Source organism: Cuculus canorus, chromosome 3 (assembly GCF_017976375.1).
Source record: "Cuculus canorus isolate bCucCan1 chromosome 3, bCucCan1.pri, whole genome shotgun sequence".
NCBI lineage: Eukaryota > Metazoa > Chordata > Aves > Cuculiformes > Cuculidae > Cuculus > Cuculus canorus.
The window spans coordinates 12,365,654-12,390,803 of NC_071403.1; the positions used below are offsets into that span (position 1 = coordinate 12,365,654).

Genomic DNA, 25,150 nt, shown 5'->3' on the forward strand with positions numbered 1-25,150 from the left:
AACGCCAGGAGAGTAAATCTGAGAGTTGTATGGCTAAATAAAATGAGTCATGATAGTCCAATAGGAAGTGGAAAGCAAGAGAAGAAAGTTGTAGAGTAGTTGGTTCCACATGCACCTGACTGAGGTCAGACTTTCATGTGAACACATTGTGATTAGGAAACACTCCCACTATGTCTCTGAAACTTTGCTAGATTCTAAATACTCACTCAGTGATATGGGCGCTGCTGTCATTCGACTGCTGGTCTAATAGACCCAGAAAATAAAAGGTCAAACTTTTGTACCTTGTTTTTCTTAAAAAAATAATTGATAGAGGAGAGTGAAACTAATAGTTGGAATTCATGAGCAGATATAGCCAACTAGAATGTTTTATATGTTAAGGGCATGTTTTTAAGCATCTCTTTCAGTTGAGAACTTTACTCAGTTATACTATAAATGCTTCTTAACTAGCTACAGTAAGCTTAAGTCAATCAGGTAATATACAATTATTTTCAATGAACAAGAATTCTATCAAAATTAGGGACCAAATATATTCACTGTACAGCAACTTAACCTGGAAACTGAAATACTAAGATATATGAACATATTCATAAATATCCTTGTGCATTTGGAACATTTTTTTCCATTTTAAATCAGCCAGAACTTAAGTACCCATATTATATTTCTCTTTGAAATATCAGATAGACCATTTTTACAGCCTTAATTTTTCATGCAATTGCTGCATGCCAAAGGACAAAAAAGGTATTTCCAGCATGAAAATTTCAGTAGTCTTAATATATCTTCTAAAAACTAAGACCTGAGAAAAAATATTAATTTAAACTGCTGTAGGTCACAATCTGCCTGGAGTTCACACAAGTACTGTACAACTTCAGATGTTAACCCTTGCTTAGAGTTCTAGGGTTAATCTCCTTCAAATTAAACGCTATGTCAGCATGGTTTACTTTGTTTTCATTTTTGGTCTGCTTACTTCTTTGTCTTTGTATCTCAGTTACTACAGTGGAATGCTTCAGATAGAGTGGTGTGGCTGTGGTTTTTCATTCAATTCAGCTTGCTGTCTTCTTAGGTGAGAGAATTTTTTAAGGATTTATGCCCCAGATAAAACCATTTGCCTTTCACCCTAACTAATATGCAGCCACGCCCTATTCTAAAAGGCATTTTAAACAGCAAGATACATTTCTAAATATCTGCCCTAGAGTATTAGAGATTGAATTACTTTGTTACTTTTGCTTTCTTTAGGTTATTATTGAAAATTCTTTAACAGAGAATTGAATCCTCTGCAAAGCAGCAAGCTGTTCCTTTTATCTTCATTTAATGAAGATAAGCATTCTAAGTGAATTTCTCTAGTATTTCTTAGCAAGTAACTTCTTTTATTCCATTATTTCATTCCTTGGTCATTGATGTTTGGAATCTGCGTGCACTAACAATTTCTCTTTCAAAGGTGACAATGGTAATAATGCATGAAGTGCAATGAACAAAGCTTAAAATGACAGCATCTATTGCTGAGCCATATACTGCTGTGTAATTCCAGTGACACTCCTGTGATGTGGAGACCTCCCATGACGCTACAGAAATTCCTTTACCATCTCACTTTTAGTGCAGGGAATAGAACTGTAAAAGAAAAGTTATTGTTCTTTTTAACCATTTGATATTTATAAGATTTCCACTGTACTTCAACATAAAATAGAGATCTTGCCCAAATATCCCAGAGACAGATGAACACCTGCCTGCCAACGGGAAGAAATAAATTAATTACTTATTTTGCTTTGCTTGTGCACACAGATTTTCTTTACCTGTTAAACCGTCTTAATGCCAATTTTGAATTTTTTCTTACGTTTACCCTTGTGATTCTCTCCCTCATCCCGCTAGGGGAGAATGTGTGACTGGCTGGATGGTGCTTAGCTGCCCACCGGTGTTAAACTGTGGCAGCATTGGATTCAGAAGATCAAAAGAATTTAAGAACGTGGCTTTGACCAGACAGAAGAGTTTAAATTAGGACATGTCATTATTTTGTTTGCTAGTATAAGCATTGCCTTAACTAGTTTGTGAAAGTCATAGGAACTTTTATTTCCCATAGCTTCTTCTCTGGGACATTAACTATTACGGTACCAAAGATTCTTTCTACAGAACATGGTTTTAAACCACCTACATAGTTCTATATGGGAAATTTCATCCAGGTCTGTTTGTATTAGCGGTGCTGTCTCAACTCAATAAAACAATAAGATAAAGAGAAAAAATATATTGTGGATAAATCTGTGAATCATCTTAATGAGTCTTCTAAAAAGACTTTAGATTCTGATTGGTGAGTTTGCTTGGGGTGCAGTTCATTTTAGCAGCAGTAAGATTATCCTAATTAAAGGACCTTTCTTCCAACTAAATGAAGTGTCTAACATGCCCAATCAATTCCTGCCAATATGATTGCTTTACACACAAGGAAAGATAGTAATTAGAGGAAGCTTCTTCAAGGACAATGTGTCTACTGTGCAAAACCTGAGAAATCGCTGACATGGATTGTTTCATTTCAATGTCATAAGTCATACTCCTTACATGCACTGTTAAAGGTACAAATATTTTTATCTATTTTCAGGAAGAGAAAAAGTAAAAGGAAAATAAGGAACTAACTAAAGAATGAAATTGAAAGCAGAAAATTCATTACATCTATTCAACAAAAATAACTATATTTTGTTAACTTTTTATTCTTTCCTTCAAGCATTTAATCCAAACGGATATTTTTTTGAGTTAATTATCTGAAATGCATTTTCCATATAAACAGAAGTAAGAAACGTAGTTTAAAATTGCATTTGTGCATATATGCTGTTTCTGCAAGGTTTCATTGAATAAGATGAAACCAAAATGAGACGTTTTTATTACTTTTTAAAACCAAGTTCGACTTTTCACAGCTGAGACTATTACATCATATTGTATTCCACATATGATTGGAATGTTGATGCAAAGGCTGTAGCTGTTAAGTTTATCATTTATAAACACAATTAAGAACAATCAGATTTTAAATTGCAATGGCTTTCTGGTTGCAGATGTTATTAAAATTGAGTCAAGTAAACATGCCAAAATTGCCACCGCACTGTCCTCTCCTCTTTCACTTCCCAGACAAGTAAATGAAAGAATAAGAAGGTATGAATGAAAAATGTTATTGAACAAGGCTGAAGAAGTAACTATTTTTTAAAAAATAGGAAGAAGAAAAGAAGATGTATTACAGTAAAAAGAACCTGTTTCAATGATTGTTTCATCAGGTTAAATTTTATTGTATACATTTTCTTACTTACGTTTATTTGTTAGATACATTTACTGCTGTTTACTATAGCCTGTCAGACTTTTGTTTCATGATTATGTTGTACATTAGAGACTTTCCTATTATTTCAAAAGACTTAAGTATTGTAGTGAAACATTACTTTTTTAATAAATCCATAATTTTACTTGTCACACCAATTGAAAAATAAGCCAAGATTAGATTGAAAAAAAAGAAATTCATATGGGTGATATGGTGGAAATGGAAAGAGAGGTTGACAGTTACTACTCTCTGGGAATTCTCTGTCACTGTCAGTAGATTTAAAATCTGTTTCCACTGTGTATTACTAGTATCTCTTTAGATTAATTTAAATTTCATTCCTTAGGTAGTAAACATTAAGTTTCTCTCTTTCAAATGGTTATTTTTTAAATTGGGTTTATCTATTTGACACTTATCTTTGGATTTATATACATATGCCTAATATGTGTTTTCTTAGTGTTATCTAAAGATGTAATGAATCACGTTCAATGTTTCTCTTTCAGCACTCTGTAAATAAAGACTAGTGATTGTAGAATCCAACTGAAATGAGCTTCTGTTGAAGGGGTAAAGATGGAGGAAAAATTAGATTTTTTTTGCCATCTAAATCTCAGAGTAGCTATTTTTCTAGACTTCTTTTGCAAACAACAGAAACACTTCTGAAAAAAATCTTTCAACCACTAACAGGTGTCTAACACAGAGGTGTTAATTTCCCTCTGAAAATGACTGCACACTAACAATACATAGAGCCTTGAAGACTTATTTACTAGGACTTACACTAATTTAGACTTCTAAAGAAAGGAAAGTAAATTTCTTAACCCCACCCCAAATTGGGTTGTATAAACCATTGGTGGTCCACCAAGGAATTAATATAGAAGATGGGATTCAGCTCTCAGAAAGATAACTAAGTTATCTGAACAAATACAGGGTGATGCAAACCAAAACAAACCCTGGACTCTTGGTTTCATGTAGTTCTAGGTTGTGGGGTAACTGTTTTAAGATGGAAGAGGGCAGATTTAGATTAGATATTAGGAAGAAATTCTTTACTGTAATGGTGATGAGGCACAGGTACAGGTTGCCTAGAGAAGTTGTGGATGTTCCATGCCTGGAGATGTTCAAGGCCAGGTTGGATGAGGCTTAGAGCAACCTGATGTAGGAGAAGGTGTCCCTGCCCACGGCCGGATGTTGGAACTAGATGATCTTCAGGGTCTTTTCCAACCCAAACAATTCTGTTCTGATTCTACAATTCTATGACTATAATGAGTAGCTCACATGCAGAACTTCTACATATAGATGTATGCTTAGTCTCAAACTGAAGTCAAAGCCTACCCTAGGTCTGAAGCCTGCTTTAGGTCTATTTGTACTATTACATTCTTGCTGAAGATTGAAAAGTAATCTGCAAGTTTGATTTAGATTTTCTAGGCACGACAGCAGAGGGAAGAAAATGCAAAGTGTTGTGATTAGTCCTCCAAACACTTCACTATTCCTTTTTTTTTTTTAAATTCAGCATTTCTATACTACAATATCTAAAAGGAAATGAAACTAAAAATTTCTACATGATTTGTATATCTCTTACCTGTGAAATTATGAGGACACATACATCGAAACAAAGGTTTTTCTCTCAGTTGGCTCATATCAATGCAAGTTGCTCCCTCAGAACAAATATTTGGGTAAATTAAACATGCGTTTTCAGCAAACTGGCAAAATTCTCCTGTCCATCCAGGTGCACAGAGGCACTAGATATACAAAACACACAAACAAACAGAAAAACCCAACAAGACAGAAAACATAAAATAAAAATGTAATGTGAAAGTTTTTAGAAATATCTTTGGGTCCTGTATTTTACTACGAAGTGAAAGTAGAGTGGAATGCAAAGTGTTACATCCAGCTGAGACCATTCATCATGTCTGCATTTGAAAATGATAGCACAGTCAAGAGAGGCAGAACTCATTTACTTTGTTTCTTGAAAAATGTGGGAAAAGAGGACACGTGAATAGGAGGAAATGGCAAAGATTATTAGTGGCTCTAAACGATGGAGCTGCCTGCAGGAATAGAACTGAGTATGCAAAAGGATTAAAAAGGCCTGAAAGTGAGGGAGTAACCAAGCAGTGATACTAATACAGCCTGCAACGCAAACACAGTGCTCAATCAATGATGAGGTACATAATGTGGAGTTTCTGTTACACATTCTGACCCTATCTAAAATTAAAACAATGAGTAAAAAATCTCCGGAGAAAGATTTGAAGTTATCTAGTGAAGTTTTTAGTACAAGGCTAAAGCTGCTCCATTAAAAAAAATGGAGTAATGGACAGTAATGGAGATATCTTTGATAGCCTTCACATAGTATATGTCTTTTGGTTTGAGACAATAAAAATACAATCATGATTCTTTGGATAAAAAGTTTCATTTATGAAAAAATGGAGCTAAAACATAGGAATAAACATGTAACATTTATTATTCCATTACTATAATAAAATAAATATTAAATATTATTATGACAGAAACATCTTGGCAGAGTCTTTTCACTTTTAACATCCTTCAAGATCCAAGACACACTATTGAAAAAAATAAAAAAGGTAAAATTAAAAAATATTGAAAAAACTGTAACCAAAAAATGGTAAATGACACTGAACATATTCTATTGGAATACAAAATTGAAATCTATAAATTACAAGGATCCTGATGAGGATATAATACATATAATAGTAGCTTGCCTTGAATTCAATTTTAAGGAGAATAAAACAGTATACAAAACAATAACATTATTTTAGATCACTGTGAGTGTGTATCCAGGCACAATGTATGACCACTTTGCATGATTAAGGGTTTTTATATGAGTACAATGTGACCACCAAAGGGGCACAAAGGGGTGTAGCTGCACATCATGCAAGTAATAAAAATTTGGAAAAGGACAAGTTCAGCATAAGGCATGGAAAATAGGCAGGACAAATTGCTGAGTAGTGAGGAATGACTGGCAAGACAAAAAAAAGCCTCAAGGCAGGTAATATGAAGAGGAGATCCTCCTTTTTTTAAGAGGGGGTGGGGAAATAACATCAATTGTCAAGTCTGAATCATAGAATCATAGAATCACCAGGTTGGAAAGGACCCACTGGATCACCGAGTCCAACCATTCCTAACATTTCCTTAAACCATGTCCCTAAACACTTCATCCCTTCATCCACCCGTTCCTTAAACACCTCCAGCGAAGGCGGCTCGACCACCTCCCTGGGCAGCCTCTGCCAGTGCCCAATGACTCTTTCCGTGAAGATTTTTTTTCCGATATCCAGCCTGAACCTCCTCTGGCGAAGCTTGAGGCCATTCCCCCTTGTCGTGTCCCCTGTCACTTGGGAGAAGAGGCCAGCTCCCTTCTCTCCACAACCTCCTTTCAGGTAGTCGTAGGGAGCATTAAGGTCTCCCCTCAGCCTTCTCTTCTCCAGGCTAAACAACCCCAGCTCTCTCAGCCGCTCCTCATAAGACTTGTTCTCCAGCCCCCTCACCAGCTTCGTTGCTCTTCTCTGGACACGCTCCAGAGCCTCAACATCCTTCTTGTGGTGAGGGGCCCAGAACTGAACACAGTACTCAAGATGCGGTCTCACCAGTGCCGAGTACAGAGGGAGAATCACCTCGCTGGACCTGCTGGTCACACCAGAAGAGGTGTGAAGAGGAAGGATGGAGAAGACAGACAAGCCCACTTCTCTCATCACGGAGATCATGAGACAGATTATCTTGACCTTGGGAACTAAGAACCACCAAAGACTGTAGCCATCAACGCTAACTGTATGGCATCAGCTCCATGGTTTAGAATAATCACAGATAATTTAGAATATAAGTATTGTGGAATAACTACATGGACATAGTGAGAATGACTAATGTGTAAAAAGTATTAGGATGAAGTATAGTTTCTTAATTAATTGAGTAAAGTTTTGTTTTAAAGTGATACTTTGAATTTGACACGAATATAAAAATGTGAAGACGGGTTGGTGTGTTTTAGGTAACTGCATCTATAAATATGTCTAACTTTGTCATTCAATAGACAAAGCTTCCTCCAAATAAACCTATAAAAGTATGATTTATTCTGCATATCAGTTTATTTTACGTTAATAGAAACCCAGAATAATTTACTTTGAGAGAGTTCTTTTGAAGTCATCCAGTCCTACTCCTTGCTCAGAGAAGGTCAACTTTAAAATCCAGACTGATTACTCAGGATCCTGTCTAGCTGGGGTCTGAATATCTCCAAGGCTGGCTATTCCACAGACTTTCTGGGCAAACTTGCAGTGCTTAGCTACACTCACACCACATTGTGAACAATTTTGTCTTAACACCTAGTCAGCATTTCCCTTGTTGCATCTTGTGTCAGTTGCCTCTCACTCCATAGCTACGTACTTCTGAGAGAAGTTTAGCTCTCTCTTGTGTATGATCACCCAACAGGGACCTGAAGAAAATAATTATATCTCCATTCAGCTTTCTCTTTTCAAATCTAAACAATCCCAGGTCTTTCAGCCTTTCCTCATAAGTCATGTGCTGCAATTCTTTCACAACGTTGATGGCTCTCTGCTGGACTCTTCCCAGTTTTGTCAGTCTTTTCTCTTTTTTTGTACATTGAAGCCCTAAACTACATGCAGTACTCTAGGGGTGGCCTCACAAGTGCTGACTGTGCTTTTACTAATACAAGCAATTATTAGATGAAGATGGCCTTTACCACCTTCTCATTACATTGATTCACTTCCTCGTCTACCTTAGACGCATCCTTTTGAGCCCTTTGGACATACCTATACCCCTTTTGCCTAAGTAGTTCCTAATTTGATATTCCTCTATCATGGACAGTATTTATTTCCTCCAAATTTTGCCAATCAGTATAGGGATTTGGGAAACTTGAAGACAAATATTGCCAGTAAAAAACAGGACTAAGACATTGAATATTTTGCATCTTATTCAGCAGTGGGTTTACATTATCTTTGGTGTCCTTTTTTTTTTTTCTGCTACTGTATCTGCGTGAATGTTTCAGCTTCTCCTCTAAGATTATGGGGTGAAACATCACTTGCAAGAGAGCATTCAGGAATTAAATCACTATTTCCAGATCATACCAGAATTATTTTGAGGATAATTAAAGGACAAGTCTCAGGGATGCTTAAACCAGCACTTTTCACCAACATTGAGTAATTTTTTGAAGCTGAATTGAAATCATCCCGATGGCATACTGATAGTTCTGTTGAAAAGAGCTATAATAACCTATTTTTCCCCCCTCATTTGTTGGGTACCTGGTGAGAAGACTCACAGAATGAAAATTTTCCTGTGTATAGGATGCTCTGCTACTTTTCAAATACATGGAGAAAATTCCAACTCAACCCAAAATTTAGAGAGCAAACCAGCTATGAATGCTTTCAAAATTCGTTTTGCCTTACAGATCATATTATTTTCCCTACCATCATATCTTCTTAATGGGTTTTATTTAGCTCCCACTCATTCCTCAAATACAGTGAGAGTATTCTGTATATCCTCGCTGACGTTTGTTTTCTCAATTTTTTCTACAAGTATGCTCAGCGTTAGGAATTTGAGTGACTGGTTAGTTTAAACAACTCAGCACATGCTGTTTGGCCAAATGACAAAAAAAGAAGGAATACTAGTATTTTTAATACCACATGCAGGAATGAATTGTTTTAAAACAAAGAGAATAAAATCCTTAGCTTAATATCAGAAAAAAAAGATTCTTGTAATTTTTGCAAGGCCTAAAATGTATGCCTAAGTGAAACCGTAGAAGTCACTCAAACTGAAAAGATAATAATTTCAAAGAACATAAGGAAATATAGTTAATAAATATAAACAGGTCACTACTTAGTAAACTGAATTAAAGGATTTATTTGGGGCCATCTTTTTAATCACATCCTTCTTCCAACTGGAATACATGTCTTTTCATGAAAGTGAAGGCAATGAACATTTTCTCTCAAACTGCGTATGAAAATTTAAATGAGTATATAGCTATAGCTGTCAATAAATTGTACCATGCCTGATATGACTAAGGATATAAACATTTGCAGCATTGATTCATTAGCATACAATATACCAGGACCTGGGAATGACTTTTTAGCATAAAAAAAGAAAATGAGTTGGTCCTAACTTACTCTATTTGCCATTAAACAGGGCAAACATTTGCTAGTAGAGGAAGAAAGGCAAGATATTGAAGGATGAAAAATAATCAGCAAGCAGCTGTAGCATGTACTAGAAACTTATTGTGCAGTATTGGAAACAGCTGCTGAAGGCACCACAAAATTTATACAGCACGTGGAGAATGTGTGTCTGGTCTTAGTGGCATTAATAAGCAGGTTAAATAATTTTCTTATGTTGGGTACTTCAGAAATGCACAGTGCTGAGTTGGCTGGCTGAACTCTTATGAAATCTTTCTACAGCCATCCTCCTTATCTCTAGAGACCAGCTCCTCGTTAAATAGGGAAGTCCCAAAAGAAGAGGTTTTGGGAATTTTTTTTATCCTTGAAAAGTATTTTAAACTTGAGCACAGGCTTGATTTTAACTGATTTTGTTAAAAAATAATTCAAACTCAGCTAGCTTGCCCACTCCTTGAACTTTTTCATGAGATGTGAGAAAAGCACTTATTGCAATGCTACACAAAGTTGTCAGTTTCATATTATTAAATTCATACTTTCCTCTACAGAGTGTGGGGCTGAGCAAACAGCTTTCACATGCACAGTGCAGATCTGTGAAGATGCAGCAGTCTTATACATACTATTTTGTCACAAAATCTTAAAATGTGGGGACTGGAGGAGTTCATCTTTTCTTCTGCTATGATTCAGCTGACATGAAAGATACCTGTTGTTCTACTTACAGTGAAATTTTTATCTGCTCTTAATAAAAGTAAAGTAATGCAGTAGTAAAATTCAGTCCATATTTCTTTTTAGGTTATCAGTTATTCTCAGGACTCATAGAGTCCAGGACCTCCTTTTCTTTTACCCCAAGCAACCAGTCTTTTATATCAGTTCTGTCATGAGAGTTATCCTTTGCTACTCTGGGATGTCAGCTTAATTCCTGTTGGGCAAAGATCATTCAATATCTCATTTGGAAAATTAGTGCAATTATTTTTCAGTATGAAAAATATTCAAAACTATTCTGTTGCTTTGGTTGGTTTGAGCAACAACCGCAAAAGAAATATTAGATGCTGTTCTCACTCTACTTGTTATTTCTGTTTGGATGATAATTGTTTCCACATGATACATTTTTTTCATTAAAATAATAATTGTTTGTATAGAAGTTTTGTAGTTTTGTGGAGGCTTTTTGTGATTCAGTTAAGACATAAAAAATGTTTGGTGATTCTGATCATCTAATTATTTTTCCTCTTCATAAAATTCATAGAAGCAGCATTGTATTTTATCCAAAAAAAATGTTTCATAATGCTCATATAGCATTTTAGTGTATTATTTACAAAATCTGAGTATTTTGTTTTTCATTATTTTTACTAGCATATGCTTCTGTTTAATTTACCGACAACAGGTTAAAAAGACTATGTCATCTCAGAATTTTGTTTAAAAATACAGACCTCTTTCTTGTTGGTTATTTCTGGTGTATTTTACTGTCTATTTATGTTTAAATATATGCTGATCTAGTAGATCAGTTAAGATACCTCATATAAAGATCTGTAAAGATACTACATGATCAGATTTAACTAAATATTTTTCATTTTAATTAAGTCTTGGAAATCAGGATTTTTCATTTATTAAATGAAAAATTCTACTGTTCATTAACTTCTGTACCGCTCAGAGATACTTGGCAGCATGTATGAAATGTGCCTAGGATACCCTGATGCTGTTCATTTCAATAAAATAAGAGAAGCATGAAAAGTTTGTTTGATAAAGTTCAAACTAAATACTGAAGAAGCACAAACCTGTAGAGGACATCTTAAAATTTATGTGAAGTCTTCTGTAGAATTACTGCTACTGTGTGAAAAAAAAATGGACTAATTAACTCGTGCAAAACTAGCCTCTCATGGAAGTACCTGACTTTGAACTACTGCTGTTTGAATAGTCAGCTGGAAGGACAAATACAGGAGAGACATCAGTAGAATTAATAGTGGTGGCAAAGTGGTTTCACAGAGATGAGACTGTATTGCTCAGATAGTCCATGGGGAGCAAACAGTAGGAGAGACTCTAGATTTTTTAAGAGGAAAATGACAATAACGTGTATTATACATTGTACATAAGTATACAAATTGCATTTGAGAGCAGTAGATTTTGCAGTGCCAATTTTCATTGCTTCTAGCATTGCTAGTAGAGCTGTTATAAATATTCATTACAAATTTATGAGTCCAACCAACTGCTTTATTATATGGTATGCCAAACATATTAAATGTTTGTTTCCTTATGGCTTTTTGATACTCAGAAAACAAATGTTGATTGATATAGTGCAGAGGGCTTAAAAAAAAGAACTAAATTTGTTAAACAAGGTAAAGTTTCCTCTCAGCTATACTTCCTCTTAATTCTGGATATGTTATCTAGAACTTATTTATCCTTTTATGCAATAAGTACAAATGGCTTCTCTAAGAATAAATCCAAGGCCTTCTTAGGGCTACAAGATCTAAGCAGTGTGACTGATGTAGCTCAATTTTGGAGATTATTGCTAATTCTGCATAGAAATGCTTTACTTCTGGGTTATAAATTCACCCAGACTTCTGGGGATAAAGTATTATCACAGAGCATTAGGACTTAAGAGTGGCTCCTCAGGGAAGAAATTACAAAGTGGTAAAGGGGAACAGTGGTAACAGAGTTTCTACAAAGGCTGTTCAGGCTGGTGTAGGATGTACTGCAAGCCTGCAGGGCTTGGCACTGCTTGTCAGTGTTCTGAAAAGAAGCAGATTAATTCCCAGCCTGACAGTTGGCTGATGGGTCTGGTTCTGCACCCACAAGGACAAACCTCATCTGGTTAGGGAAGAAAATTGGAGATTTGTCTGCCCGATTGTAATTTCTACACAAGTTCTCTTGAATGTGTACCAGGTACCAGCCTTCTGTCATGGAGAAAAACACAGGGGAAAGAGAGGTTCCCTCCTCTCTCCTCCCTTCCTCCCTCCCTCATTCCCCCAGAAGGAATGCATTGCCTTTGGCAAAGACAGTTTGTTGTGTTGGTATGCTAGTTTCTTCTGCTTTGCCAGACAACATGATAATCTTGGAGTAGTATATACTTGCTGGTTTGTTTTTTTTTTTTTTTTTTTTTTAACTTAAACTACAATGGTGTGACCTATGGTGTTACTGAATATTCATTTGTACTCACAATTTTACTTTACCAACCATAACCTCTTGGTTCACACTTTGTTGTTGAAATATCTCAGGTTCACAATGAAATCCAAATATAACAGCTATGGCTTTGATATACAGTTATGAGGAAAAGCATCAAAAGAATACAACATGAACAGCCACAGAGACATCTGCAGGGCAAGATTTTAGACACCAGTCTTTTCCATTATATTACCCTTCCTACTCTATTGCAGTGGATCATAGTACTTGATATACACTACTAAATGCATGTCCATATTGGAAAGAAAATACTGAGTAACTGGGGAGCAGTTGTCTGGAAGGTATTCATGTTGGTACATATTTCCATTAATCAGTGTTCCCCAGGCATATACAAACAGTTGATATTTACAGAACAAATTACTTGTTGAAGTTAAAACCCTTACGTTATTTTCATTGGCTTCACTCCCCCTTAACAGAACAAACTATTTCCACCGCACTGCCTGAACACTAACCAGAAACTGGCACCGGGTCACTCATTGACAATGATTCCAACGTAAAATTTCACGTTCAAGTGTCCGTACAGCTTCTCATAAGAAATTTAAATATTTCTTTTGAATGACCAACACTGGGTATAATTATAAACCCCAGAATGACTACACAGATTATTGCCTCTTTCTTTTATTCATTTATTTGCTTGCCAACACAGCACTTCTATTCAGGCAATATGTATAATTTGCTTAGTCCTTGTCTCGAGTGTAGTGCATGCAAATGGAATGGACCTTACAAAGGCGTTGCTTTCATGTCATCTTTTTAACTTCAGTATTTTTGTCTACATAGCTCAAATCCTTTGTTAGCTGTAAGGACATAACCTTGCCCAGCCTTGTCAGGAAGATGGGAGAGAGGCATATTGATGAAATTGACCTGGATACACTATGCAGAACATATAAATTGAAAGATCGTAACATGATAAGGAGCTGTTAGGCAAAAAAAAAAAAATGCTATGAATAAGCATTTTTGCACCTTGAAAAACATGGCAGAGAAGAAATAGGAAAGAGTGTGTAGCTCTTCCAGATTTCCTCCTTGCAGCTGCTGTAGGGCTGTGCCTTCTTCTCCCTCAACAGTACTTTTGTAAAGAACTATCACCAACCTATGTATTTGTAAATTTTATGCAGTTCACGAATGCAAAAAAAAAAAAAAAAAAAACATGATCTCTTGTCTCTCCCTAGAAATTAAAGACAGCTGGAATGCCAGGAACTCGACAGTCCTCATACCATTGACTTTCCCACAATTTTGTTTTAAAAATTTCTCTTCTTTCTGGGTTTCCAAAATTCGATAATTAACAGTTCTGTTGTCCTCGTAGTTTACACTAAATTACTTTAATATATTCTTTCAGTATCTTTGGGGCTTTGCTTGGTTAGTTGGGGTTCTTTTACTTTAGTGCTAAGGATTCAGGAAAAACAAGGGTTCTTAAGCAGAAATAATTATTTTTGCCTTCATCTAAGCCCCTTCTGTGGATAAACAGTTAGATAGTTGATTCCCCATTGCGACCTACAATAAATTTTTACATGCCCAGCTGATTTCTTGTCTGTATGCCCTGTTACCTGCTTTTACTGCCCAGTGTCCTTTTGCCAGAGGCTTTGCTGCAGCCATTCTAATTCATTGGGATAACTGTACCCAAACAACTACATGGGCCTACATGTTTCGGATGTGGTAGCAGTATGATTAGCATGAAAGAAACAACAGCTTTTTCTTCCCTGTCAACTATCCATTGGAAATTATTTGCCTTTTCCCTGTCTTCACTTCAAGATAAGGATAACAGATACCTACAGCTGTAAAATGTTTCAAACACTCAGATTAGAAGCACTGAAGAAATACCAGTAACTTCAAAATGAGAACATTGACTTTTCATTTATACAACACATTAAGAGAAATAAACTGTACCAAGAAAATAATAACTTCTATTGAAGATAGATTTTCTGTAGGCAGATTGGTTTTAAGTGTTTTTAAGAAAGAGTTTATCATATTGTCAAAATAATGCAGATGTATTGTTTTATTGAATAAACTACTGCTGGAAACTGCAATTAGTTCACACTTTAGTAACTGTAAAATTATCATTTGTGTTAAACGCATTTTAATTTTTTTTTCTTAAAACTATGGCCCCTGACTTCTAATACGGAGAAGGTGGTGGTGTTCAAGATAAATTTGCCAAATCAGGAGAGTACTAATTAAAAGTTTTCCCATGTGATGGGTATCAAAGAAAACCAATCTACTTTATATTTTCTTAAGAAGGTTAACAGTGATTATACAGATTTTAAAAAATTGTTTCGGCATTGCAGCTGCAAAACAAGTGAAATTCAATAGCAGTATTCTTGCAATAATTGACAAATCAATAATAAATAATAGAATTTTATACGGCATTATTTGTTCAAAGAGGGAGATTGTTAATATTCAATCACAGTAATTGTCATCTCTTAAAATGATGTTTCCAAATGATATTGAGAACTCTTTAACTGGGGCAAGACTGCAGTCTTAGCTTTATATGTATTAGAAACCAGATAACAAAGTAAACATCATATCTTTGACCTTCTGCAGTGCCCAAACCAAGTGAGTTTTCTTTAATATTTTGAATATTCACAGCAACCCTGGGAAATGTAGTCCTTTTCCCAACCTTTTGATATGAGTGGAATGAGTCTGCCTCATTGACTACTAGAGGCTATCCACAATAAGTTTTCTAGTCTTCAGCTGTCTGTGAGAATTCTGGGGTTTGGATCCCATAGTAGCAGATCCTCATGAAAATTAATGTCTGGTGAAGTTATTCACAAGGACGGGACAGATATGACCTGGCACTGATCTGATGGAAAACTGCTAATACACTGAAATACACCATATTTTATTATGTAACAAAATTTTAAAATTCTCCTGGTATAATCAGTAGTGCATAGAAGAAACATCTGTACAGAACTATGCACAATACTGTCAGCAGTCCTTGCTAATGTTGCTTAAACATTTTTTGGTACCCAGAGTTCCATATTTTAAATACAATTGTTCCCATGCTTTTGTTCCAAGGAAAACTGGTAACCCATCAGCAGGCTTAACTTTGCGATTCTGTATGTACTTTTGAGAATATAGTTTAAAAATACTGTTTTTCAATAGAACTCACTTTTACTAGAGTTTTCCAGTTTTTCACCCTCTTAAAACTATTTAGATGATAGAACTCCCTATGATGTACCCTGTCCTGACAGTCACAGAAGTATGACCACGTACAAATGCTCCTATATGCATGTGTTGTATTTCTGGATGTAGGGATTGTCTTTCTTTCTTTTATCAATAGTGTGGTGTCAAATTTAATAACTTCCTTGAGCTCAAAGTCATCTTCTTTGTCACTATCATGTAAATCTCATTCTTTTTCCTGTGTATGCAGCATCATGTTTGCCTTTCTTAGAGTACATTTTCTCCTAAGTAGCATAGCCTATATCAAGAAATCCTGATCAAATATGCTTATTATTATTAACTACACTACCATCTCCTGTGGTCATCTGCACACTTCGACAGAAAGAGTTTTGTGTTTTCTGTTGCGTCAGTAGTCCAAAAGCAAATTGCCGTGAATTCCATTAAAAATACTCACAGAGGATGATAATTCCCGATTTTTAATTATTTTCCTCTTTGACTGTTCACTCAGTTGTTGGTTAATTTAATATAGTTTAAAAATAACTCTAGGTAAAATTTTAAAATTAGAGTAACAACTACTTCATAGATCTTCAAGCCTATAAGACCAATCATATAGCAATAATATTTTAACCAGTTGCACATTTCTAATTTTGAAAAGAATCCAAACTTTATCTTAGACAGAAGTCTAGCTCTTTTACAGTCATCTTAGGAGCTGGCTATAATATTAGCATCTAGCTACACAAACTATGGTATATTCTGCTTCATCTGGAGGCCAGGGGGCTGTTTGGTGTGTGTGCTACAAAAAGCAGAACATGCAACTAGCTGGAAAAAAAACAACTTTCCTCTGTCAATACTTCTGATTGACTATATGAATTAAAATGTCATCAAGCTCTTGGGTTTTTTTGTTTTTTTTTTTTTTTCCTTAGACTTGGAGTTGCTCCATTAAATGATTTATTTTTCTTGATGAATTAATTGCAGCAGAAGATATTTCTTCATCACTATATGTCAGGCCATCTTGTTCAATCTGCTTTGTCTGATGTTATCTGTTTCCATTGAGCTATGTTAATTGGAATTAATTATGCAACTACACACTATTTTTCCGTTGATAAATCCTATCTCAATATATACAGCATAATTTTGTTTCCCAGGATGACTGGCAACAATTGAAAGAACAAAGGAGATTATTTGTTACTACTAGAGCTGTACTCTGAAATATGATATGAGACTTGAAATATAAAAATATGAAATATGAGAACATGAAATGCAAAGAGAAGTTCCATTTCCTATGAAGTAACAATTCTCATGTTTATCCGACACAACAGCATCATCAATAAATGTTTCCTATAACAAAGCATTACTCTCCAGCATAAAGATAACATACATTAGTCAGACATTCCTTAACATAGGCAGAAATAATTTTAGAAACTTACAATAAATTGTTGAATATAATAAATGTTTGCCAAGTAACTAGTAATATTACAATTAATTATAATTAATGCTAACTAATGATCAAGAACTTGTGCCAGTAACTGTTACAGCAATTCTGAAAAAATAAAATGGTAGCATTTCAATTATAAGAATTTACTACTTTTTGAAAATAAACTAGAGATTATTGACAAAAAAAAAAAAAGAACTTTTGAATCAGATTTGAACATTTGGCACCTAGATTTTTTTTAAAAGTATATTCTTCTGCTTAGTACTCTTCTAGCATAAATCTCTCATACAATATTTTGCAAATTACCTCAGATTTTTCATTAAATTACATTTATACACTATTACTCTACTTGCTATATATTTAAAGGGAGTATGAAAATATTCTTAAAATACAAATTTTAAAATAATTTTCATCAGAATTAAGAACTTAGCAGATATTCATTTCTTTCAGTAATACAATATTCATCAATTTCTGAAACTGTCATTTACGGGTATTTACTTCACTAACTTTATCATGCTCTTAAACAAAATTCTTGTTACAGATCTGTTATAGACCTGATTACATATTTGTGGAAGCTGAAGTATTTAAACGAATAAGAGGTCAACATAAGCACTTGCTTCTGGCAACTAAGATCAGGGACTAAGGGAAGGGGCAATATTCAGTAATTTGGAGACTGTGATGTAGTCAACAGTGGTACGATTTTCATTCTTAGTGACACTTGAAAAGTCCACAACAGAATGTGCACACAGGAGTAGGTGCAAAAATATGGGCTTTGAAAAAATGACTGGAAGCTTCTTTTCTCTTTGATCCCATAAAAAAGAAGGAGAAACAATTTTTGATCATCTGTATATAGTGGTTTTTGAATCAGATAAGACTCAAAGAACATGACCAAGCACAAGGAGTCAGATGGAAAATGTTGAGGAGAAAATATCAATGCCTCTTTAGTTTTTTTACCTACAAGAAAGGCAAAGATATTTGGACTGAATGAGCGAATACATGCAAGGAATATTCAGAGGAATGGTCAGGACATGCATCATAGCATTGTGCTTAGGAAACTGTCAGCCTCTGGCCTGGGCAGGCGCACACTCTCTTGGGTGAAAAACTGGTTGGATGGCCGGGCCCAGAGAGCGGTGGTCAATGGAGTTAACTCCAGCTGGAGGCCAGTCACAAGTGGAGTTCCTCAGGGCTCGGTACTGTGTCCAGCCCTGTTCAATGTCTTTATCAATGACCTGGATGAAGGCATTGAGTGCACCCTCAGCAAGTTTGCAGATGACACTAAGCTGGATGGAAGTGGGGATCTGCTGGAGGGTAGGAAGGCTCTGCAAAGGGATCTGAACAGGCTGGACCGCTGGGCTGAGACCAATGGGATGAGGTTCAACAAGGCCAAATGCCAGGTCCTGCACTTGGGGCACAACAACCCTATGCAGTACTACAGAGTAGGAGAAGTCTGGCTAGAAAGCTGCCTGGAGGAGAAGGACCTGGGGGTGTTGGTTGACAGCCGACTGAACATGAGCCAGCAGTGTGCCCAGGTGGCCAAGAAGGCCAATGGCATCTTGGCTTGTATCAGAAACAGTGTGACCAGCAGGTCCAGGAAGGTTATTCTCCCTCTGTACTTGGCACTGGTGAGACTGCACCTCAAATCCTGTGTTCAGTTCTGGGCCCCTCACCACAAGAAGGATGTTGAGGCTCTGGAGCATGTCCAGAGAAGAGCAACGAAGCTGGTGAGGGGGCTGGAGAACAAGTCTTATGAGGAGCAGCTGAGAGAGCTGGGGTTGTTTAGCCTGGAGAAGAGGAGGCTGAGGGGAGACCTTATTGCTCTCTACCTGAAAGGAGGTTGTGGAGAGGAGGGAGCTGGGCTCTTCTCCCAAGTGACAGGGGACAGGACAAGGGGGGATGGCCTCAAGCTGCACGAGGGGAGGTTCAAGCTGGACATCAGAAAAAAAAATTCACAGAAAGGGTCATTGGACACTGGCAGAGGCTGCCCAGGGAGGGGGTGGAGTCACCTTCCCTGGAGGTATTTAAAAGATGGGTGGATGAGATGCTCAGGAGCATAATTTAGTGGCAGATAAGAATGGTTGGGCTTGGTGATCCTGGAGGTCTTTTCCAACCTGGTGATTCTGTGATTCTGTGATCAACAGGGTCTAATTGACCTGACCAGTGTAAAATAATCTTTTTCTGCACTCTTCCTTGTTGACCTCTTTCCTTTCTCTCACAGGTTTAACTGCATGTGTTGAAAGCCAGCTCCGATGTGTCCCAGCACTATCACTTTGGATCACCCTACTGTGAAAACCAAACTCGCCTCTGAGATGTCCACATTTTGTTTCATTTATTCATGAACTACATTTAAGCTCAGGCCTTTGCACTGTATCCTTTCCTGAGTGGAACTGTCAGTATGCCTGTATCTAGCTCTGAATCTTGATGATTCTGACCTGTTGACTTGACTACCCTGCTTAACTACCAATAGGCTTCATCAGTAAGGACTTGTCTGGTGATCTCTAGACTTTTGGCTGAATCTGTGAATCTGCTGTGTTCTAGTGAGTTTTGAGGAATTGTGTCGCTCGTTGATGAGGACGCTGTCCCGGCCAGGTTTGATGTCACCCTTGGTTCCAATTCTCCTCCCTTTATAGAGGACACTACTCTTCCTATACCCTGAAGAAAACAGTAATCCTAATACATTTTGTCTGAATGCCCAAATACATGAATGGACTAAGACCAGATAAATGGCTATAGATGACCTTGCTTTTGCAGGGTGGTGAACAACCTGACCTCAGAGGTCCTTTCCGACTTCAACTATTCTGTGATTCCATGATCATCCTCTATATTTTGCAGAGTAAGTGGTTGCTCAGAGTAATTTTTAAGTTGGTCTCAGTCACTAATGTTGGAGAAATTATTTTCTCTCTTTTGACAAGCTATGGCCAGAAGAATCTTGGTACATGATGGATCTTAATATTTTCAGGAGCTATTTTGAGAGTTGAAACAAACAGAATTTTGGGTTTTTTTCAAGCAGTCAACTGGGATCAGGCTCACCACACTATCATTTCATCATCAAACTTCTAAATTTTTATTAAGAATAAATGTGCTTATGTTTAAATTATTAATTTGAATTTGGTTGAAGCAATGGCAACAGATGTACTCTATTACAGCAATGTATTTTTGAAGGCTGTGACACAGCTCTATCATCTATATGGATAATAGCCCTGGACCACTATTATTTATATATTCTTTTTACTATTAGAAATACTCTTCAGTTCTCTTCCTTGATATAGTACATATAGTCTGAGTAGAAAAGTAATAAAAACCCTATGTTACCCAAGTGAATCGTCCTTGTGTTATTCATTTAAATAAATAACAAACCATATATGCCTCTTGTCCCTTAGAGTAATACATGCATTTCAAGTTTTTTTTTTCTGAAGCTTTTATACTTTAGAGCTCTGAATTAATATAACATATATTAAATTACTTACAGTGAATCCTCCAATTATATTAAGACACAATCCTTCATTCAGACAGTTGATGCTGAGCAGTCTGCAGTAGTCAATTACTTCCTCACAGTTCGTTCCAGTGAATCCTGGCAGGCAGCTGCAAATACACACGTATGTTTTAGATGACTTACATTTTAAAAGTTAATTGCATTTGATTATGTTCCATAATTCTATTAAATAATGGTCTTGTGGTAACAAAACAGACCTCATATGTTATTTAAAATAAACAGAACATGTTTTTAAGCAAGTAAGCATCAGCTGCATGATTCTGGATATTTTTGCTTCTCTATATATACATTTTTTTCATTCAGTGAGGCATTTTTATATCAATATTTCATATAAACTTCCAGAAACAAAACAACAATCCCAAACGAGGGAATATTTAGTAAAATCTATAAATGAGGTTTCAGAAATCTATTAGAAAGTATGGGTCAATTAAATCATTAGAGAAGAAAATTAGAAAAATGATAATAAATGAGTTTAAAAGAGTCAGGATGAATCATTACTAGTGAATAAGAAAGAGTTATCAATAATGACATGCTTATGTATGTAAGGAACAATGTAAGGAACATTTAGAGAGGACAATGCATGATTCTTTCTGTGTTTGCTGAATTGTAATTCAGTATTTTCTTTAAAGGAGAAAACCAGCATTTTATTATGAGACTTTGTCAGTTCCATGTGATGCCAATGGAGGCATGGATAACTCTTCTATGGTAAAACATTTCTTCTGCTTCATTTCATTTTCATTTCTGCTTTTCTTGTCATAAGTAGGAGAAAACCCTTCACTTATGTAGCCTTCCAGTGTTTTAAAAAATTCCCTACACACACAGAAACAAAGGAGATTCAAGTAGACATTAAAAAGTTCTGTGCAATAATGGAACAGAGGGTTTTTTTTTTAAAAAAAAAAAACAAACAAAACTTATGTTTTACTTAAAGTGTGCAAAAAGTAAAATCCAAACTACAAAAAACTCTCTTTTGTGTTTTGATAGATTCATAACCCCTGTCAAATTCACTCAGTATGTTCTTACATACATGCTTAGCACTATCCTCTGTCTAAAGGCTTTTTAAGGTAGCAGGGAATAAGAACATTTAAGTATAAGATAAAGGATATGATTATTTAGCAGAAAAAATGCATTTTGTGAAGGAACCCAAAAGTAATACGTAGGAAGGTTCTTTCACTTTTTTTTTCTGAGCACTTTGTCTAATGATTTAACCCACAAAGTGGAAGCCATGAAGATTAAATAAAACTGCTTCTGGTTTTCCTGTGTCCTTGCCCTTAATAGATATGAGATTCTGTCATGTTGCTTATGTTTCTTTATTTTAAATAATAATGCCATCCCTATTTTCAGAGTGCATGAAAGCTCGCACAGTTAAGTAGTATTCAAAAGGAAAGGATATATTTTCAGTAGCAAATGGTCAGGCAACAAAACTCAATAGAAAATATCTGAGTTAACCATATTTTCTAAAACAGTGAAAGATGCTTAATGAGTGGATATGACTATACCTCTGAGGGATACACAGAGATATCTAGTATGCTCAGAAGCCTAATTTACTTATTAGTCTTTGGTGAAGTGTTGAACAGGCTGGATTTCTCCAGAAGCCTCTGGAGAGCATCCATGCAGTCCTTGCATAACACCATTTGGATAGAGCTAGGTGGATATGGGTAAATCCTCTCTGAATAGTTATATTCTTTGAGACTAATATAGACACACCCGCAGGACACTCTATGCAAGTTGCAATGGACTACATAATCCACAATGGACTACATAACGCTTTTGAAAAATTTGCTGCATGTACATCCTGTGATTATATTGCTATCATTTGTTGTACTTGGAATAAAAAATCTTGCAAAGTCTCTTTTTATCAAATTTCTGGTTCACCTATTGTAGGTAAAAGAATAATATGTGACTGCTTTTATTTCAGTGTGTTCAGAGATATCAGATAGTTATACACTTATTTTTCCCTCTGAATAAAATACCCACATCAACAGATAGCATATTTGTTGTCCTTTATATTATAGCACCATTCATCCATATATTATATTTATATGTAAAAGAAACATAAAGTTAAAAAAAATATTATGGATAATCTGTTATTACTTAATACTTAAATAACACTTAAACTCAAATCAGAGTAATTCAATCACAATGTCTGTTTTAATGATTGGGTTTTATGTAGGATCCAAAATCACATGAAAGAGCTCCTACTTTTCTTAATTTATGACTGTTTCGTAGCATAGATAATTCTGTTAGCTAGTTTACAAATTGCATCTTCTAATTTTTGTATTTTCTCATTTTCCTTTTTATGTTCTTGTTCTTTTGCAATAGACTTTATCAATGTTGGAGAAGGAAACGGCAAGAAAGTTGACAGTAAAGTTCCAAAATGACACTACAAGAACAAATTTTCTCAGAACACTATTTTACGTTTTTTTTGTGACTCTTTATTGTCCTACAGGACAAGAATAATACAAGAAGATACAAAGTAAACAATCACAATTTATTATGATGGATATCCTTGTTCACTGTCTATTTGAATTCACTGTAAGTTTTGACATTTAAGAAAAAATGTTGCTATTAGATTCTCAGCACAAAGTTGTATATGATGCCAAGACTGGAAGGATGGAATTAGGATACAAGAGAGCCATATATCATAACTGAAGTGAGGAAAATTATATTTAGTCTGTTTGGTTATATCTTTAGCATAGAAAACAATTGCTTTCCAAAGAAGAAAGGATAAGTAGATGGAAGCTGAGATGGTGATGGATATAAGCAGAATGCAGCTCAGGCATAAGGAGATGCAGACAAAATAGGGGCAACAGAAACAAAGAGAAAAGGATTAATAAGTCAGTTCAACTATTAAATGAATTTGCATATGGATGTGAGCTAAATACCATTAATATTTTTTTAAATATTTAAATGCTGTAAAAGTATATCAGGCTGTGATATTAAGCTACATGAAACTCGTGCTTTTTTTTTTATGGAGTAACTAGACATAGTTGTAACCTACAGTATTTGATGATTACCAAATGAAACAAAACCTCCACTTGAAACTTTGAATGACCAGCTCCAAATCTCCTGAATAAAGCAACCTTGTTAATGATAGGTTTTCATTGGGTAAAATAAATTAAAGCATGACTCATAGGTAGAAAGTTTCCAAGTCTGTGGCTTAAAATTTCTGAAACTGTTTTAACCACTGTTCTTATAGGCCTTCAGGCATCTTCTGTTATTCAAGTAGTTAATGCAAGACATAAATTTACAAAAATATTTTTTAATTCTTAAAATAGTAAAACCTGATAACTGTTGACCCTCTCTAAAACTCAGTACCTCCTCTGCATTTCATCCTCTGAATTAAGAAAGAGTGCAGCTTTCACAACTGAATCACTGAATCTAGTTTCCTTGTGAAAATTAGGTGGATTCACGCTCCTTCAAAATGCTTTCTCTCACCTAAATGTCTTCTTCTAAGTATGTGCTCATAAATATGCACAGAATTTACATTTATTAAAAATTTGGAATTAAGAAGCAGAAGTCGGTGTTTATTTTCACAAAAAAATGAGGAAATAATTTTCAGTTTATTAATAACTATAAACACCAAAAAATATTACAATTGGAGCCTTTAGGGACTGCATGGAAAAACTAAGGCTGAGTGTTGTAATTAAATTCCAGTGATGCTATATTCATTTAATGTTAAAAGTCTGCAGTTTTAGTATCTGGTTTTGGAAGCAGTCCAGGCTGTTTATCTTTACATCTGTACAGAGAAAATTCAGAAACTCCAGAAGATGCTTCATCTCACATGTCCTGGGTATTTCTCTCTGGAAGAGGTGAGTCCCTTTCTGGAATTCTCTTTCTTCACTGACAAAGTTTGATGTGCAGTTTAGATGCTGGGGGAAACTGTGTGAATTGAATACTATGCAAATTTTTAATTTAACAGTATGTACACGGCCAAGCACTCCACATTGTATGAAGCTGAAGTACTCCCTGTTTTTCTATTCAAAGCATTCTATTTCCTTTTTCTTAGAGCATTCTTAGTGTTAAAAATAATAGGCTTATAACTTATCTCGTTTCTTAAACTATTTCTCCACAAATCTGTTTTGCCTCTCTTGGCAAATATGTATTTTACAGGTAACACAACTGAAAGCATGAGTGATACATAAACATTAAAAGTAAAATCCAAGCACCACAGATGTTAATAGGCTCTTAACACTTGATGGTAATAGTCACAGGACTGTACTATCGGAGCTCAAAACTAAAACATCTAGTATCTAATTTCACCATATAATAAAACTGATTCTTTTGATAATCAATATAGATGGGTTGTTAATTCTCCATTTTTATTTCCTGTTATATTGATCTAAATGATGACTCTTATTCTCACACAGTGTATCAAGGGAAGGAATATTAAATCATCATGCCTTTCTATAGCTATTTTTGTTAACTATCTTCCATGATACAATAAGGCACAGGGAAGAATTAGCTCTGTACGTGTTTGTATGTGTGTGAGTATATGTATGTATACATTTGTTTAGATGTAAGTATAAATAAAAACTGTATGGTTTTTT

The 25,150-nt window shown here is 35.4% G+C and overlaps 1 protein-coding gene across 3 annotated transcripts in view; it reads right to left on the minus strand.

Annotated features, from left to right (window-relative positions):
- Positions 1 to 25,150, minus strand: part of EYS (eyes shut homolog) — an 880,825-nt gene that overhangs the window by 703,088 nt on the left and 152,587 nt on the right. For all 3 annotated transcript variants that reach the window (XM_054063979.1, XM_054063978.1, XM_054063977.1), the window contains exons 6-7: positions 20,578 to 20,692; positions 4,854 to 5,013 (exon numbers count right to left, since the gene is read on the minus strand). In XM_054063979.1, the coding sequence (XP_053919954.1) occupies positions 4,854 to 5,013; positions 20,578 to 20,692 (275 nt within the window). The remainder of the gene's footprint in view (positions 1 to 4,853; positions 5,014 to 20,577; positions 20,693 to 25,150) is intronic.